This window comes from Electrona antarctica (genome assembly GCF_951216825.1).
Source record: "Electrona antarctica genome assembly, chromosome: 15".
Classification (NCBI taxonomy): domain Eukaryota; kingdom Metazoa; phylum Chordata; class Actinopteri; order Myctophiformes; family Myctophidae; genus Electrona; species Electrona antarctica.
Window position 1 is genome coordinate 21,101,284 of NC_136796.1, and position 20,000 is coordinate 21,121,283.

The 20,000-nt window shown below is 43.8% G+C and overlaps 1 protein-coding gene across 1 annotated transcript in view; it reads right to left on the bottom strand.

Moving 5' to 3' along the window:
* The window catches only part of LOC306938779 (protein CBFA2T1-like), a gene marked incomplete at its 3' end in the record, with an annotated part of 99,386 nt that extends 87,647 nt beyond the window's left edge, over nt 1-11,739 (bottom strand). The window contains 1 exon segment of the mRNA XM_079523089.1: nt 11,154-11,739. Coding sequence (XP_079379215.1) covers nt 11,154-11,181 — 28 coding nt within the window. The 5' untranslated portion in view covers nt 11,182-11,739.
* Nucleotides 11,740-20,000: the final 8,261 nt, after the last annotated feature.

Sequence of the window (20,000 nt, forward strand, 5' to 3'; positions counted from 1 at the left end):
ATCAATGGTGCTCTTTCATGGGTGATGAAATCCAATAAGCTGTGAGCTTAGCTGTCCTCTCACTGATAACCATCAATGGGCATATCGATCTACAGGGCTGCACATGCACGCACGCACGCACGCACACACACACACACACACACACACACACACACACACACACACACACACACACACACACACACACACACACACACACACACACACACACACACACACACACACACACACACACACACACACACGCAGGCTTATAGATTGCATCTACTGTATAACTCTCCTTGGCACTTTATCATCTGGACAGATCTTTACAGTATATCGTCTCTGTCGAGTGCATGGAAAGCTCATATGTCCAAAACTGTTACTTTTCAGGATTCAAATTCAAACGTAGCAAAAGTAGCAGAAGCTTGTGGATTTGCTACTTTTCATGCTTTTGTGTGACACTGTAGTCAGTGTAGTATGTAGTCGAGTAGGTCATTAATTTCAGACCAAAAAAATGAATGTGGAGAGGTTTCTGCGTGCCAGCAACGATAATTTAACCACTACTTTGTTGCTCATATATCCTTTTTTTTCTCCATACAACCAACAACCATTTCTCTTGCGCGGACCTCACCAGATGTCTAATTTCTCAAATTATGCTAAACTTGTGGGGACATAATGGCCTTAAGTATTAGTAATACACATATTATAAAATACATTATCAAGCGCACAAATATGCTTCTGATATCCCACACACTCATGTAACATCATGTGTCTCAGTGCTTGAATCCAAACAAGCCCTAAATGTACAGAATGCACATTATCTTATTTATTCACAGGCAACATTGGTCACTTCAGTCTGTCATATTACCAACACCTGAGAAGAAATCATGGGCACACAGTCTGTCATATTACCAACACCTGAGAAGAAATCATGGGCACAAAAAGCACCTTCAACTCCAAATAGACTGACTGCCTATAATGGAGGAGATTGAACAGTATGCACGAGCGCGCGCGCACACACACACACACACACACACACACACACACACACACACACACACACACACACACACACACACACACACACACACACACACACACACACACACACACACACACACACACACACACACACACACACACACACACACACACACACACACACACACACACACGCTAATGTCATATCTGGCCTATCTCTACGTTTTTCATGCGACGTTCCCATTACACCATCCCGAACACTGGAGTCAGACGTTTCCAGACGTAATCAAATGAAAAAAACATGATGAATCCAAAAGCTTTGAAAGGTTGAAAGGAAATACATGAAAGAGAAGGAAATAATTGCAGTGGAACACGTCAGGGAATGACAGTCCAGTGTCTGGACAGCTGAGCTTAATTATACACCGTGAGAGAGTATGTATAAAAGCCTGTGTATGTCATTTATTAGACCAGTGGTTCTCAAACATTTTATTCATGTCAAGGATCCCCAAATTAAAGAACGACTTCACCCATGTTCAACCTATCTTTATATAATTGGTCCTCACTAATAATGACGCTTATGATACAATTCTTTTTTCCCTACTTGGTCTGTGTCTCATAGTAGGGCTGTGGACACTTCAGAAACCCGCCAACCAGTGATATCATCATTAGGCAGTTTTTCTTTTTTAAACGAGATTACAAATGCTGTATTTTGATTTGTATTAACGCGAGAACAATGGCTTCCATTATAGCATGCTAACTTTCCAGCCAAACAGTAAAGCTCGATTGATACTCGCGTCGGAGTCGCTCGCTGAAAAGAACAGATTTTCAAGCACACGACACATCATGCGTTGCGTAAATTACACATAACACCCAACAAAACGAAAACAGTGACTCAAGGAAGGCGCCGTTTGGAGTGTACGTGATCGAAATGGTGGCGTTTACCACCGGCGTCTCGCACTTGCATCGGGTCCTCATCAGAGGTGCTGTTTGAGGAGTGTGTGTTGAAAATGGAGGCTTTTACCACCCTAAGCGCCTCGCCTGGCGCCTCAGTGTCGCGTCCTCATCCGCCTCGCCTCCATGAACGAGGTGACACAAGGTTCACAAGTTAGCAGTGTAAAAGTGTGACAGCAAACCCTGCACGTCTTTCCAAAAGGAGATGGCTGTCAGTACAGTTGGTTTAACCACTTAAATACTAGGCCTACATACTTGACCGAGGTCTCCCTACTTGGGCCGCTTCTTTTTTCCTCCCTCCACCCACACCAGATAACTATGTTGATTGTCGAACATTTCTAAAATTAGTCCCACACTACTTGAGATGACTATTTCAGCTGAATGTTCGCCTATTATGATGAAAACAAAAGCGACGCTATAGGGTTCATGTGGTTAACAGAATTAGGAATGGTTTGTTTTGGTAAATGCCTGGGGAGGTTTTTGGGCAACAAATAAACAGTGAAAACGCAAAAGAAAAGAAAAGAAAAGGAAAGGAAAGGAAAGGAAAGGAAAGGAAAAGAAAGGACAGGACAGGAAAGGAAAGGAAAGGAAAGAAAAGAAATACAGTGACCACACACTGGTGGCAAATAACTGCTGATAATGATTGGTTAGGGGGTGAAATTCAATGCATATAGTTACATAATATGCCTTTCAAATAAATTACAATAATCTTCCCTTTCTGCAGCGTACAGGCAATGTTTTGCGATGATCAACTGTCCCTTTTTTCACGGGACCCATTTTTTAAGATGAAAAACCAGGCGACCTAATTCCCATTTCCCAATATTAATTACACAAACAAGGCGCATACAACATTACTATCTATTTGATAGATAACCCAATGCAGATTGAATAGATTGCATGTAGCGTTCAATCAATGTCTTCGTTTTGTCTTTACTTTACAGAAAATTCAAATTCACACTTTTACAGTATGTGGTGGTAAAAGGCATAAGTAGCTAAATGCTTGCTTTACTTAGCAGAAGTCATGATATATAGGTATACTTCACGTAGAACTGACACAGATGGCACACTTCAAAGGCTTTCAACAGGTGCAGGGGGTATTGGTAATCAGCACAGGTGCAAATAATGTTCCTAATCAGTAGCTGTTCTTTCACATAAAAGACACCCTATTTACAATATACTTATCCAGAACCACAGGGCTGGACACACGGGCCGACCAATGAATGTGGTGGCTAATTTTATAATTTATTTTTTTAATATGCAAAAAATATATATTTTCGCGACCCATTTGAAACCTCCCGTGGGAAATAGTGATATAAGGCATACAATATTGAGTTATAGTAACATTTCAGATTCCAGCTTTTGGTTCTCATCACTAAACAGAATGGCTTCATGTTTTGGGGAATTGGGATATATCAAAGCAAACCATTTTGAGAAGAAAAAAAGAAGAAGAAGATGGCTGTCAAATCTTGCACAGCCCCCTGTCCCCAAGTCAGTCAATTAAAACCATAAAGGCTTTTGTAGTTGTGTCTATTTCTGAATGTTGTTTATGTGTCATCAGCTTAAACCAAAACGTCCCTCTTTAAATAAAAACAGCCACCCCGCTCGCACTGCAGTCAGCCTTGCCATTTCATCGGGTCGTGATTAACTCCGTTGAAAGTGGATTAGTTTGGGTTCTGCAGGCATCATGTAAGTGGGAGATAAAGTAAAGCCCTGGGAGCCGATAAATAAATGCATTAGGGAGGCCTCGCCGTGTCCCCAGCATGTTAACTGTGGATTCATCTGCATTTACCCACAGTGCCATAGCACAGGATGACCTGGCAATCTCCTTGTCCTTAAACATTAACATACGCCTTGGACACAGTCAAATGATCCACTTGTAACTCTGAAAGTGCACAAATGTAACCAAATGGACCCATAAGGCTCCCATGGATTCAAGTACTCAGTCACCACCACTGATTTCAGTCATTTTGACTCCTGTCAGTGATCAGTAATTTTTTGGTTAGTTATTTTAATATTAGAGGGTATTCAAAAAGGTCACATTACACCCCACACATCTCAGATCAGGATTTGAGTGCAATTGTATTTTTGCTTCAATCCACAGGGTCCATTCGGTTACATTCGCACAGATTCAGAGTTAAATCAACATTGGGGATTTCTATAGCACATGGCCACATGGCATAGCCTACACATTAAAAATACCTTCCTCAAACAATACTCTGTTAATCCATCCATTTGTAACTTTGAGAGTGTACAAATGCAATCAAACAGACTTGTAGGGTTCCATTTGATTGCATTTGCACACTCAGAGTTTAATTTAAACGCAGAGGATTTTACAGCTGTCAATTTGGACACCATCCAAACGTCTGTACGGTGTCCTTAAACATGCCTTGTAATTATATCACAGCAAAGGAGCCCCCAAGTGACTCCAGCACACTGAACTCTCTTGTACGCAGCGTGGATATATGTATCGTTGTTGTCGGGAAGCAACCTCTTATCTGCATATCTTACGTGATTGTGTTTTTCCGTATATTAGCGCCCTACTTGATCACACTGCAGTGTCACACAAAAACAGAAAAAGTAGCAGAACCTCGAGCTTGAAACGCAGCACGAAGTAACACATTTTGAGCTTGCAGATCTGGTACTTTTGAAGCATTATATATATATATATATATATAGTCTTTAGACTATATTATGGCCTAAAAAAAATGAAACAATGTTTGGATGAACCAGCACATTATCTAGGCTGTGGCCAGCATCGCAACAATGCGACAGATGTTTGGTTCTACAAAGGGAAGAAAATGCAATCAATCAAAGCATGCACGGGTATGTGCATTGCGCAGCAAGCGTGTATACAATACATTATGCATGCGTGTGAAAATATTGCTCTGCGGAATATTACACGCTCCCTTACAAAGTCACTCATTCAATCTGCAAACCAAACATTGTGTGCGTGTGTGTGCACGCGTGCGCGTGTGCATGCGCATGTGTGTGCTTGTTGCCTGTGCATTTGTGAAAGCCAGAATAAAATGCTGTCATTTCTAAGATAAGATAAGATCTTAATTTGTCACTGTATGAGACATACAATGAAACTTTGTTTAGTGCATCCATAACCCACAGCAGTACCAACAAAGAAAAAAGGAAAACGAAAAGAAACACTGATGAAAGAAAAGAAACACTGATGGAGCAACTTTATGGCATAAACTGTTAGTCTGTCATAGTCCAGTCAAGTCAAGTCATCTCAATCCATGAATTAAAGCATCTACGATGCACCGTTAAAGGTAGGTAGGCCACCGTGGGTCACACACATTTGACTCTGTGACCTAATAGGGGGTGGAGTGGAGGGACAGAGAAATGTAATGGCAACTATCGATTATTTTCTTTTCTTATTGTATCAATTGTGTTTTCGATAAAGAGGATAATCAAGAAACGCAAGAAGCGCACTCATTTGCATGTCGATTCCATTCCGCTGTTCGCCCTTGGTGGGGACGTGATGTCACTGTAGCTAAAAGAATAAGGATGCTAGGGCAGTGGTTCTTAAACTGTTTCATGTCAAGGACCCCAAAATGTACATATATGTGGCTCCAATGCGGACCCCAATCTGAAAATGTTTTGTGCCAGCAACCCCCCAGAAGAGAAGATTTGTGTTAAAATTATATATTAAATTTTTCCAATACTTTCAAGATAAAAAAAAAACTATAAAAAGTTAAAATATATCAGATGCTGTTTTTAACTAGCCAAAAATGGATATAGGGGTTAATATGATGTGATGCTATTAACTACTTTTGCTGGGGACCCCCTAGAACACCCGCAAAGACACCTGGGGTTCTCCGGACCCCACTTTGAGAAGCAAAGCGCTAGGGTTAAAGTGGGTGTGTGCGTGTGCGTTTGCGTTTGCGTCTGTGTGTGTGTGTGTGTGTGTGTGTGTGTGTGTGTGTGTGTGTGTGTGTAGAGGGGGAGGTGGGGGGAGGCTAACTAACAGGTGTGCTGCAACATCCAGATGGCCCCTGGAGGAAGTGTGCTTGACACGGAGCTGTTGGAACAGTGGAGCAAACGGACGGACCGCCGCTTGCCTTCATCATGTGATGGCGGGTGGACAGATGGACGGACGGATGGACGGACAGACAGGCAGACAGGCAGACAGACGGACACGCACACGCATGGGTGCGTGATCACGTGCACGAATGCCGCACACACACACACACACAGGCAATGCCACAGGCATCATTTAGCACACACACCCCCCACCCTCACTTCCGAACTTGTTTACCCTTCAATCTCACTCACTCTCACTCTCACTTTATCTCTGTAAACACACACACACACACACTCTGTGTAATGGTCCCTTCAGTCAAGTCACTATATAACGGCAGTCTCTCTCTGTGTGATGAGGTGATGGAAAACAACAGCTAGTGCTTTGACAGCTAGAGACTTAAATGATGCTCACGATGAGGTGGAACTGCATGTCCAGCTTTATATATACACTTTCTGCCTATATGCTGTTACCTGCAATTGTAAACAGACGGCAGATGGATGCATGCATACTGTAAGTACAGAAAGGTACAGGAAATGCCACTTTGTTTAACACAGTGATTCTCAAGCTTTTTAATTTCAAGGAGCCCCAGTGTGATATGCACTAGTTACATTTGTCCCCGCCAAAGCATGGCTTTTGAAGATTACGTCATATGGCTGTTTGTTTAGAGTACTTTAGATGTAACTTGTTTGCCAGCCAAGTCTATGGACTTTGAGGGTTTTACAATGTTTGTTTAGAGCACTTATGACGTAAATCGTTTCCCAGCCAACTGAGCTAAGTCTATGGACTTTAGTGTTTGTGTAGGGCACTGAATGACGACGTAAGATGTCATGTGGCCGATATAAATACACTAGTTACACAAGTGTGTGATTTTCACTCAGTAAAATCCTCAGTGTTTATTTAACTCTGCAAGTGTGCAAATGGTACCAAATGGACCCATCAAGAAGAATCCTACTTGCTAGCCAAAATGGACTCTGGAGATGGAGATGCATGGGTCCATTTGGTTCCTAACTATCTGCAATGCAGTTGGGGACCCCGTTGGAACCGCCTCGAGATTCCCATGGGGATCCCCGGACCTCACTTTGAGAACTGCTCTAAACATGAAAAAGAACACACATGCAGGCCCTGTAATTCTGAGTTTAAAGCGGAAGTCCGTAATTTTATATCCACCCTGCGTGGGAGACCAAAACTCTACGCCAGTGGTTCTCAGACATTTTTGGCTCAGGTTCACCCCTGTAAATAACTTTTTCAATTCCACGGCACCCCTGAATTACATTGTTACTTTATAGAACCTTTTGCGATATTAACGGTAATTATGGTTTTCCCCAAAGTAGGCTTTGGTAGGCTATGTAACTTTACTTGGCGTTTAACCAGTCAATGCCCCAGCATCCCTATTCTGGGGGGGAACATTCACCAAATCTATAAGCTCACAACATGTCACAATGTGACGCGTTGTGAGCTTGTAGATTGGCTGTTTTTGATGAAGAGACGCACCAAATACAGTTTAATGGGCTGAAAAAGAACGCACTAAGTACAGTTTAACTCAAGTCCGCCTTACTAATTATAGATGGTCTAAGTGGTTAAACTGAAGTGACATTGATAAAGTCCAAATATACATTCTGCGACACCCCTGGACTTGCGTCATGGGCCGTGACGCAAAGTCTCACGGCACCCACTTTGTCATTGGTCTACTACACCACTCAATCCAAAAGCAGCAACCTCTGCTTGGCCTGTGTAGCTTCAGGAAGTACAAGGCCTACTTGTTCATGATCGGCTATTTTCAAATGGCCGAAATGAAGTGGTTAATGTATGTTTTGTAATAATGATCAAAATGTAGTGGAGTAAAGTACAATATTTGGATCCGGGATGTAGTGGAGTATAAGTAAAAGTATGGGGAATTGGAAATACTCCAGTAAAGTAAAAGTACCTCAAAATGTTACTTAAGTAGCCTACAGTACATGAGTAACTGTACTTAATTACTTTCCATCACTGCCTCCAATCAACTGCCCAGATGCCTGTCCTATAGATTTGTTACAATATAGCATTATATTTTGTATTATTTAAAATAAGAAGTCGAAGTCGAATAGAAGGGTTGTAATAGAAGCTTCACAAGCCTATAGATAACCAGATCATCTTGCAAATGTCCAATCCTTGATGTCCACAATACTGTCTGGTATAGGCTATTATTCAGCAAAGACCATGTCCTAATGAAATGTGAGTTTCAGAAAAACTCAAATTGTATTTTATTACCGGTAGCGCTTTTATTACCGGTAGGAAATATCATCTGTCTCTGTGTGGGAAAAAAACACACTTGTGTGAAGTGAGGGGCGCTCTTATCATCATACATCACATTCCATGCTCAGCCAATCAAATCATTTCCGTGGTGCACACAGACACACAAAGCTCATGCTGGGCAAGACCTACGCTGTAGACGCTATAATGTGTTTGGGGCGGGAGTTGCGAGATTTTGGCGGAAGTACCGATCAAGGAAATGACGTTGATGCTTTACAAATCCATTTACATTCGGAACAAGTGTTGTGATTGGTCGGAAAAATATCGTATCCGGGGGTACATCTGACGGATGTTCCGGACCGACACTTCAGCCGATAGCGTCTCTGCCTTAGGTTGTGACTAGGCAGATGTGTAAGGCTGGGACCGAGGCTACACAAAGCTGGGCATAGGCGCCCCTCAAAAACACAAGACCACATCTGCTGCAGCGGGCGCGCCACTTGAAAGGGCTTAACAATCATACCCTTAAATACGTAAAAGGCTTTTCTCTTTTTTTTTTGCATTGGAAAAGATTTGGCATGCAAAATAAAAGGTTCAAAGCCATCCGACAGATATTTTCTTAACCCTCTTCTCTAATCCGAGCTGTGAGAACCGTCGGGCACCAAACAGACACACCACCATGCGCTCCGGCAACAAACCAAACCTCCTCCTTCAGCCCGCATGCCGGCACTTTTCCCAAGCAGCCAGGGGGTGGAAGGAGAAAAAGAGATTCCCATGGTCTTAAAAATATATCCCTGAGCCTTTAATTTGAACCCTAACGCGCCGCCCCAGACTAAAAAGAAGTATTTTCGTTTGACTTGCCCCATGCATGCCTGCATGCGACTTTTTTTCCCGGTCAAGTGAGGATTTTTTTAAAGCAGTGACAAAGACAAGTCTTGGCGGGGGGAGATAGGCGTCATTACATACAAACATCATCTGGTGTTGGGGAGATGCATTTTGACATATTGTGACGGTTTTGTTTTTCAAATGCAAAGGTCTTGAGCTCTCTCCTCAAAGCTAAATTCTTAATTCACAAATGGAACTCTGAGAGGGTATTTGGTTCCATATAGGCTACCCTCTCTGAGTTATATGAAGGCTAGGCTACTGGCACATGTGTGCTGCTGCGTCCGAGTACGCTAGACGGACATTGTGCTTTCTTTGAGGGGGGGGGGGGGGGGGGTGTTTGAATGTCAGCTGATTTTGCTTACAGAAAATCGGTTTTGACAGATTGCTACTCGAAGAGACAGTGTGAGAGAAAGAAGGAGTGAGAGAGGGAGAGAGATAGAGAGAGGGGGGAGCGAGAGAGTGGGTGACCAGACTGGCTGCATGCCTGGCTTGCATGGTCGTGAACTTCTACGTTGGCATCAACAACCCAGCACACCCCATGAAATGAATGCTTTCTTCTCACTCTGAAGACATTTTCAGAGTGAGAATTGCTATTCTAAACGGCCATAGCCATCATCACAAATGTGATGAGGTCATCACATTTGGGCACATTTGGGCAAGTGGCTATGGCAGAATTTAGGCCAAGGAGTGTTTTTCATGCAAAACTAAAGCCTGGAATGGATTTAGAATCATGTAAACCCCCTAGTTTAAAGAATAATGAAATTTGGAATTATATAGGTTGTCAATGGTATGGTCACATAACTGGTGATAACTGACATTAAGCTACTGAATTGGAAAACTAGAGACAAGTAGGAATACAAAATAAATAAATGCGCCTTAGGTAGGTGGTACCAAAATCTGGCTCGGCCCCTGGACTAACATGGATTCTTGCTTGGAATTGAATTAGCTTGGAATTGAATTCATAGAAAATATCTTCAGATAAAACAATTTGTGTGTGTGTGTGTGTGTGTGTGTGTGTGTGTGTGTGTGTGTGTGTGTGTGTGTGTGTGTGTGTGTGTGTGTGTGTGTGTGTGTGTGTGTTAGGCTAGGCTACTGCCTTTTTTCAATTCATAATAAAAGGCAGAATGCAACAAAGACCTGAACCAAGTGGACTAAATACGGTGCGGATCGTTATGCTGCATGGCTGAGTGACTTGTAGTCTTGTACATTATTTCCCTTTTATGGTGGGGAATTCTACGGGTGATAAAAAATGTGAATTCCCCCTGCAATATTTGAAATATCTCCTCGTAGTGTAAACTGTCAGGCCATATACGTCTTAAAAAGCCTGCTCACCACAAACACTTAGCCTATTCAACGATTTTATGCATTAGGCTAATTCTCCCCTGGAACAATAAAAATCCTTTTCCAAGAAACAGACGCCTGCATGCCTGTTCTGAATCCAATTCCAAACCTTAGGTGTATCTGTTGCAGGGCTCCTATGCTCACTGGACAAAGCATTCTCGCTGTCAAACATGTCTCATCTCTAAATGCAATAACAAAACCAAAACGGTAAACATTTTCAACAGCAATTTTGGTTTAATAACACAGGCTCTTTGGAATTTCGGGCGCACCGAGGCTACACTGTCCGAGGGGGCGATATTAACTAATGCAATGTGCCAGTCACAAAGAACCATAAACCAACGCGTAAAAGGGGGAGACACGCATCTGCATAACAGCTACCCAGTGGTTCTCAAACGAAAATGCCAAGGAACCTCCACATTTAGCCTATGTGTAGCTTAATTTATTTGGACCTATAGCCCCATAAAATGTGTCAAAGCCCGCCCCCCCCCCCCCCAAAATAAATAAATACAAATAAATAATAATAATAATCATAATAATCATAATAATAATAATAGCAGATCTACAATCTATGTATGTAGATCTAGAGTCAGAACATTGTTCGATTTCGAATAGCCTACATTTCTAAAATAGGGCTTATAACTGTTCCTCATTTTTGCTGGGGACCCCATTGGCATTTTGGTCCCCGGACCACACTTTGAGAACCAGTGGCACGGCATATATAAACAAAAAATATATAATGATTAATGACACTTACACTGAAACGGCGCAGAAATTCCCACCATGCGGTACGGTGTTGTGATTGGGGGGGGCAAAATAATTTCCAGTCCCTCCTCGGTCCACTCCGTTACACGCGGTCCGTTTTTTTAGAGATAGAGAGAGAGAGAAGCGAATCCTGTCCGTCCACACGTGTAGCTAATACAGTCTGATTCTCAAGCTTATTGGAGCTCAATAAACTCCAATAACAAAGAAATAACAGCTGGGGGGAGAAACGCGTGCAGTCCCAGCGGTAATAAACGCCTCCTTCCAGGGGTGATGGTGATGATAAAACTGGGGAGAGATGTCAGAAAGGAGAAAGGATGCAGTGGAGCCAGGCAGCGCGCTGCCGCTGGACAGAAATCCCTCGGATGATCGGATCGATCCCTCCTTCCCGATCCCCTCTCCTCTCTCCTTCAAAACATTAAAAAGATAAAATCCTTCTCGCGTTCTAGATCAAAAGGAGGAGCAATTCACAAAGTCGGAGGTCTAATATATAGGGTTCTGTCTCTCTCCACTCCGGCGTTGCGTTGGGGGGTTCGGTTCGGACTTCGTGCCGTGCGTTCTCCGTTCGCCCGCCCGTGCCGTGTCGCTGTGGCGCTGGGGGGAGAGAGATGAGTGTAGTCTGTCTGTAGTAGTGTAGTGTAGCGGTGCTCTGCCTGCAGTCGGCGGTGCGATCTGCTCGTCTGCGCAGCCCGGAGCGGAGCCAGGTGGCGGTGGGCGGGGCTGGTGGGAGCAGCAGTGGGGAGAGGGAGGGTGAGGGGAGGTGAGCAGCTAGCATCTGTGTGTCCCTAAAAACAGGTTGGGTAGAAGGGAGGAAGGAGACGGGGTCAGGTCAAGTCGAAGTGTGTTTCACTGGGCAATTAAGAGTATTATGTCTTATGGACAAGACTGCTGATAATGTGGGCTGTCCTGTCCACATCCCCCTCTCTTTCTCTGTAGCTATCTGTCTCTCCATTTTTTCAATCCACTTCTAGTCCCCCCCCCACTCTCTCTCTCTCTCTCTCTCTCTCTCTCTCTCTCTCTCTCTCGCTCTCTCTCTCTCTCTCTCTCTCTCTCTCTCTCTCTCTCTCTCTCTCTCTCTCTCTCTCTCTCTCTCTATCTCTATCAATGTTGTTTGTCTCTGTCTCTTACCCCCATCTCACCGCTCTATCTCGCTACAATCCCACAAATCTCTCCCTCTTCCACTCTCTCTCTTACCCCCCCCCCCTCTCTCTCTCTCTATCAATGTTGTCTGTCTCTGTCTCTTACCCCCATCTCACCGCTCTATCTCTCTACAATCCCACAAATCTCTCCCTCTTCCACTCTCTCTCTTACCCCCCCTCCCCCCCCCCCCCCCCCCTCTCTCTCTGCAGAGAAAGCACAGACAGGCAGGCAGGCAGGCTGGCCTGCAGTAACCCAAGGCAAACACTTTCCCCACACCATCTGGAAGTCATCTCACCCGCAGAGCCAGGGACAGCACAGAGCAGAAGCTCTCCGTTTACAGCTCTGCGATAACAACCAGTCCTAGAAAGAACTGAAGTGCATGGCTGAGCAAGTCATGCACCGTGTAGCCCGCTCTTCTGTAAAGGCCCTGCAGCATGGTGGAACTTAGCCCTTTTTATCACACTTATTTATTTACATTTAAATATTGTTAATTAACAATGTGTTTCATTGGCATATTCATCAACTGGAAAGAGCTGCTCGGAGGGGTGCATATCCCCACCAGTCTATGGGTGACCTATACCCAGGGCTGTGTATGTTGTGGATTGCGGCTGTCAGGACCCAAATAAATTGCAGGGGATTAGAGTTTCTACGACATACGGGCAGAACCCGTGGACGTGCTTTTGAAGGTGTGCTCAATTGAGGCCCTCAAAGTGCGATTCCAATTTTGGGTTGATTGGATGTTGCCTTTGTGACAGTTTCTTTTTTAAGAGCCTACTAATTTTGGGAGCCAATTGCAGGCAAGAATATCAAAAAGCTGTTTAATGGTCATTGTCACATTCCCAAGACACACAGACACACGAACATGCACGCACGCACGCACGCACGAACGCACACACGCACACACGCACTCACGCACGCACGCAGTGGTGTGGTCCTCGACAAAAAGGTTGAGAACGACTAATCTAAGTGACCATGACAGATGGATGATTATGGTGGCATAGATGGCAGGAGCTTTAGTCAAAAACACTCAACTGGCCAGTGTTTCCACAGGGATAGTGACTAAATCTATGGGAAAGGCATTGAGAAACTATGGAGGACAGCACACATTTGATTACTGTGATGCTCATGCATTATCGTTTCTGTCGGGCTGAAACCACCATTTTGTGTTTTTTCGTAAATTAATACCCTACTTGATCATACTACAAACATCACACAAAAGCATCGGAAGTAGCAGATCTACAAGCTTGCAACATGGCGCGATTCGCGACACGCCATGCACGTTTCGTGCTTGTCGTTCTGCTTCTTTTGCTATTTCAGAATCTGAATGCTTATAACAGTTTTGGACATATGAGGTTTCCACCCGACATAGATGACAGATATATGTAAGGACAAACAGCAACTCTTGCTCAGGTGACGTAGAATGACAAAGCAGGATGTGATCCATCTACCTATTTTTACGAAGTTTGCAAAAATGGGCATTCTAGCAAGTTGGGGCACCAGTTTGAAAGTGGTTAAGTGGCGCAAAAGCCCTAGGCTACTCTACAGAGATGTGTGGGGAAAAACATATATGGACAGATGAGTCATCCATCACCATATTCTCCACAAGTGGGCGAGTGCATGTGTGGCTGTACACACAAGAGAACCAACCGGCAATCACCGCTTTTCAAAACATGCTACAGCAACTAGTCATTGATGTCCAATGACACGAGGGCGGCTAGGTCAAGCTTTGGCATGATGTCATCTCTTCATGGGAACAGATTCTGCGCCAGTGATAAATACAGTCTGTAAAGTTCCCCGTCCAACGGCTGGCCGCCAGCCCAGGGAACCAGTCAATTGACTTTACAATCCAATAACGTCAAGTCATTCCCTTTTAAGCTTATTTTTTGCAGTCCGTTTCTGCTTTATTGTACAGGGTAGCGGAGAATGCCAAGAACATAGTTCACCGGACACATTTGAACCGTGGGTTCTCGAGGAGGTCTCTGCTCAATGTGCCACACCAAGGTTATCAGAGTTAACTAAATGAATGAATGAAAACTAGAATTGAAAATAAAAGACTTTACAAAACAAATGAACTAACGGAACTTTAATTGTGTATTCATGAGACTAACTAAAGCCATACAAAAAATGTCCATCGGATCAAAACGATTCTGATGTCAGTCTCATGGTTAGTAAGTATTATGTCCAGTATCATGGTCAGTATCATGCCAGTGTCATGGTCAGTATCATGATCAGTATCATGTCAGTATCATAAGTAACAATGTTAGTCATTGTCAGTAGGTTAGTCGTGGTCAGTATCACGTGCGCTGATATTCTATGCTCCCCAGCTGTCTTCTTTTATCCTTCCTCTTTCTGGCAAAAAAACAAAAACGATGGACCTTGCATAAGAAACAAACTTCACCCATTGTTTTACACCTGTAAACCTGTGATTCTGATTGAGAAAGTGTTCCATCAGCAGACTAATACTATTTCTCGTTACAGGCATAGTAACGTGTATGTACTCTACACACACATTCTGCAAATGTTTTATAGGCCAACAAATCAAATCAGAAGAGCGTGGTTCCCATGTGGATGTGGATCTTGGACCTCATCAGGGCAGCCTGTGACGTCAGCCGTCTATGACTGCGGTTCTTAGCCTTTTCTGGAACAAGGCCCACTTGGAAATGTTGAGTGCAACATATCGGTGACGTGACATACGACTCCAAATTCGGGCATGGTTTCAGAGACCCACTGACTTCCGTTATATGAATAAAGTTAAATATTATACAGTATGTATAGCCTACTGGCAGCATGCACAGGGACTCTGGTGCTCATCGGTTCAGTGGTTTGCTAGATTACACACAGACACACGCACGCACACACACATAGCACAGAGACAAACACGCACAGAGGCACACTGTAAAAATCTGTCAGCCTCTAAACGTTATTTAATTTGACGCCGATGATGCATCACTGCATTTCCGTTGACATAATAGTATATTACTCTCTCTCTCTCTCTCTCTCTCTCTCTCTCTGTATGTAAAAGCATTCAGTAATTAATTCGTTTTTCCATCAACACAGTTTTCATTGTTCTCCTCCCCATGCATTCTCTGTGGGGCGAAATGATGTCATTAATGGCAATTGTCTGCAATAGTGTCATTGTGGGTTTCTCTCTCTTTTGGCTCCCTATCTGCATGTCTAACTGTCATCTCTTCCTTGTTATGTTGGGGAGCGTATAGGCTTGGCATCGTGCTCTCAGAGGAGAACCTATAAGGATGACATAGACTTTGACTCTCTCTATACTCCACAATCTGCTTCTGTTCCCAGCTCCTTTTGTTGATGGCTGACAAAGATGACAGGCTATACGCAAGAGTAACTACAGACATGCTGGAATCAACAGAGGGAGGGTGTGTGTGTGTGTGTGTGTGTGTGTGTGTGTGTGTGTGTGTGTGTGTGTGTGTGTGTGTGTGTGTGTGTGTGTGTGTGTGTGTGTGTGTGTGTGTGCAGAGAGAGAGAGAACATTAACCATTTCCACTTAAAACTATTACCCAGTATAAAACTATAGTCTGTATTCTGTTGGCAAAGATCCAGAAAAATGTCAATGTCAATTTAGAGCACAGTGAAGTTCTAGCTTCCTCCCGTGAAGGACTCACAAAGTGAGTTTGGCCCTGTGACAACCAGAGACATTACATTCCACATTGTAATCGTAAGTCAAATTTGTCCAGTTTAGTGTTGGATGTGGTATAAGTCATCAACTTTCCATTAGCATTAGAAATGTTTTGGTGGAAATCAGCTATCAGAATTCAGTGGGTTGGCCTGGGCCGTGGCTCAGCGGTCCAGGCACCTTGGCTGGTAACCCAGTCTGGTAGTGTGCCGCAGGTTCGACTCCCAATCCCGACGGCCTTTACTGCATGTCATCCCCCCATCTCTCTCCCCATTTCCTGTCAGCCTACTGTCTGTCCCTCCATAAAAATTAAATAAAGGCGAAAGCCACAAAATAAACATTTAAAAATAAAATAAATAATTGTGCCGTTTAAAAGAGAAACGTGTAAGAACTCCTGCGCAAATCGGCGTTGTCACACACGTACAGTATACGCATGCCAATGGTTTGTGTCGTGTGTGACATCAGGGCTCACCCTATATAATTTAGCAGACATGCACATTCAAGGACGTTTATATATTGAGGGCTCCCTGAAGCAAATAGAAATTTACATTTAATACTGCCTTCTGTGTTCTGAAAGCCAGACCCAACATCATCAACGGCTCACTCGAAATCAGTTTTGATCCCGCCCACCCGAACCTCAGAAAAACAAAGAGAGAGAGAGAGCGATGATGTTCTGTGCGGAAGCCATGACATATTGCCAGAGACCAATTAATGCATGTTCGTTTGCTGCTATACCAGTGGGGCACAAGGTTTACCAATTTGGAGGGTTCCACATGGGGAAGACGTTCGACGTGGATCAGATTGAAGTGCAGGTCTTCAACACAGTGTCTTTATGCTGGGTGACGTTGCCTCCAGTGACAAATGGAAGGGGAGAACGTCCCCTTGAGGTCCCCTCCAAGCACCAGGGACACACAGCTGCACTGATAGAAGATACCATATACATCTGGGGAGGGGTGGTGAATTCTAAGATAATACAGAAGGGTAATAGAAGGGTTGAAGTCAAGGGAAACTACTGGGAGAACGTTCTTTACGCATTCGATGTCGAGACCCACAGATGGTTCTTGCCCAGGATTCATGGGACTGTTCCACAGGGGACGTGGTATCACTCAGCCTGCGTCTCGAGGAAGGTCATGTATATCCATGGGGGATACAATCGGCAGACTGGATACACTAATGACATCCGGAAGTTGGACACCACCGCGATGGTCTGGTCTGTAATTGATAGCAGTGGCACTCCGCCACCTGCTTCATCATGTCATTCTGCCACCACCATTGGGACAAAGATGTTTGTAGTTGGGGGTCGGAGTGGCCAGAGTGACTACCATAACAACATCAGAGTGTTTGACACAGAGACCGACTCTTGGCTGCGGATGCCTTCTGCACATATTCATCCACAACAACTTGGGAGTCATGCAGCGTTTGCCTACAATGGAGAGCTGTACATATTTGGCAGCTTCAACTCTGCTCGGGGCCGGCGCTTCAATGATCTGTGGAAATTCATTCCAGAGACCTTCTCCTGGAAGAAGGTCGAGGTCAAGGGGAATGGTCCAGATCGGATGTCTAATATTTGCTGTTGCGTGGTGGGAGATCGTGTCGTCCTCTTTGGATACACAACTCAGGCGCAATCCATCTTACATATCGTACACTTAGCCTATCCTAGACTGAAGATGCTGTGCAAGCTAGCGCTTATTCGCTACGGTCTGGAGCAGTCAGGACTCCCGCACAACATCAGGTGGGAACTGGCACACAAACGACTATAACAGTGGATATTAATCCCTCGCTAGCGTATTGCCAAGGTTTTATCGCACGTAACACTTACTTTGAACATCCAAATATCCGTAATCGCATGTTTCTGTGAGAAACTGCTGTGTGTGGTGTTATGACCGGTTGTTGTTGTCTCACTCGCAGTGGAAAAAGTTGACCGCGAGTATAACAGCGCCTGCTACAGTCCGTTGAAAACGCTTGTCTGGGCCAAAAACGGCCCCTCAATGTCGATACAGGCCTTTGAAGACAGGGCTTCCAATGCAAGTGGATGCCCGCGCATCTTCAAAATGGCCGCAGCCAAGTGTCCCACTCTATGTTGACGCGATAGCAACAATAGTATCTTATACGATCGCATTAAAACTTGGATTAAAGAATGTAAACCCTGGTTCACGAGAGTCTCGTGTTTGGTGGGCTAGGGTACTAATTTACACCCTCGTGTTCCTCGTTTGTGGCAGGCAGACGGTTAAAAAGAAAAAAAAATGAAAAAATTGAAAACTCACACCCGTGTGAAGTGAGGGGCGCTCTTATCATCATTCAATGTTTGTGTTTACACAAACACTCAAAACTGGCCATTCCTTGTCAATATCATTCAATGAATGCCATTGGACATGGACATACGTATAAGGAGGGGCTTGCGCTCCTCAAAAAATAATAATACAACATAATACAACAGAGTGCACCCATTTTGTGAGTATGTGCACCCAGAAATATGTCCAGTGCACCTTAGAAGGTCTGTTCTTGTGTGTGTAATATACGTGTGGGTGCACCTAAATGATATGCCGGTGCACATGAAAAAGACACCAACATTTTAGTCTGGTCGTGCGTGCGAGAGAGGAAAAAGTGGACAGGTAGACAAGACCACGTAGTTCTGACCCCACAAGACAGCTTCTGTGTTTATTGGACGGCACAATGATTTGACAGAGCCAAGAAGTGTACTGTTTTGCTGTCATCAAATGTTGAATAGTAATTCAACATACGGTTGGCCTATATGTTCACACTGGTAAGTGTTTAGAGAATATGGACGCAAATAACCTACTACCTTTCCAAAGCGATGAAGAAATATTCCTGAAGCCTATAATAATATATAAACTATCAACCTTTTCTGGATCAGGGCACACTTGAAAACCTCGAAAGTGTTCATGGCCCACCCATCTGACCACGGCAGCCAATAGGCTCAGACAGTGGTCAGATGGGTGGGCCTCGTGCATTTTTAGAGCATGTTCATTTGAATGATCAATCAATTGATTGTGTTCAGGCTTGGATCAATGGAACTAATGTACAAGTATACTTTTAAGTTCCTAACATCGGTATCACAGTGAAAACTCATTTTTCAGGTTATAGAGAAACCTTATTGCTGTGTGCTAGAGTCTTTTCTTTTCTTTTTCTGAAGCCTATAATAGGAACTAAATTATCAAAATATCGCAGCCTTTCAAAGTCTCACACTGCCAGGCAATCTTATAGTTTTAGGCCTGTATTGAATGAATGCACTATGTGCAATGCTTAGTGTGACTGTATGCTCTGTGCTGTGAAAATACATCAGTTCATACATCCATCACAACTGAGATATGTGACTGCTAGAGAAAGCTGCTGTTTGGAAAGGATGCTAGAGTTAATGGTGACTGGGAGACAGCTCGCGGTATGAATGCATAATGAAAAGTGCCTATAGTCTACGAAAGCAAAAAAAAATCTCACACACATGCACGCACACATGCTATTCTTTTAGACAATGTTGTGGTAACAATTTAAATTCCATAGAGGTAGGCTAATACGAAAAAAAGGAATAGAAAATAACCATATTTCTGAATTGTATTGTCTTGTTATGTAAACACTTGGCAAAGTTACATACTGTGTGTGTGTGTGTGTGTGTGTGCGTGCATGCGTGCGTGCGTGCGTGTGTGCGCCGGGCCTCCTGGTTCCTTTGTGTCCCCTCGGTGTGTCCCCTCGGAGCGGGCCAGCTCATGACAATCACATGCAAGGAAAAATGGTTCAGAATCAGAATTAACTTTATTGTCACATACAGGTGTAAAAGAGTGGGTGAAATCTGTTTTTGTGCAAGCTCCATCGTTTTTGTTATTCCCATGAGAGAAGGGGAAGAAGGGGGGGGGGGGGGGGGGGGGAGAGGGTGAGAGATCAATAAAAACAAACAAATGATCTTACACATAGTATCGTTTAACTATCCAGTGCGGTAAGTACCTTAGATAAGTGTCCTTATTATGTTTTATTTTATATTTCTTATAGAGGTACCTGAGATAAGACATACTGTAAAGGTGCATGCATACTGTACGTGATATAATTATG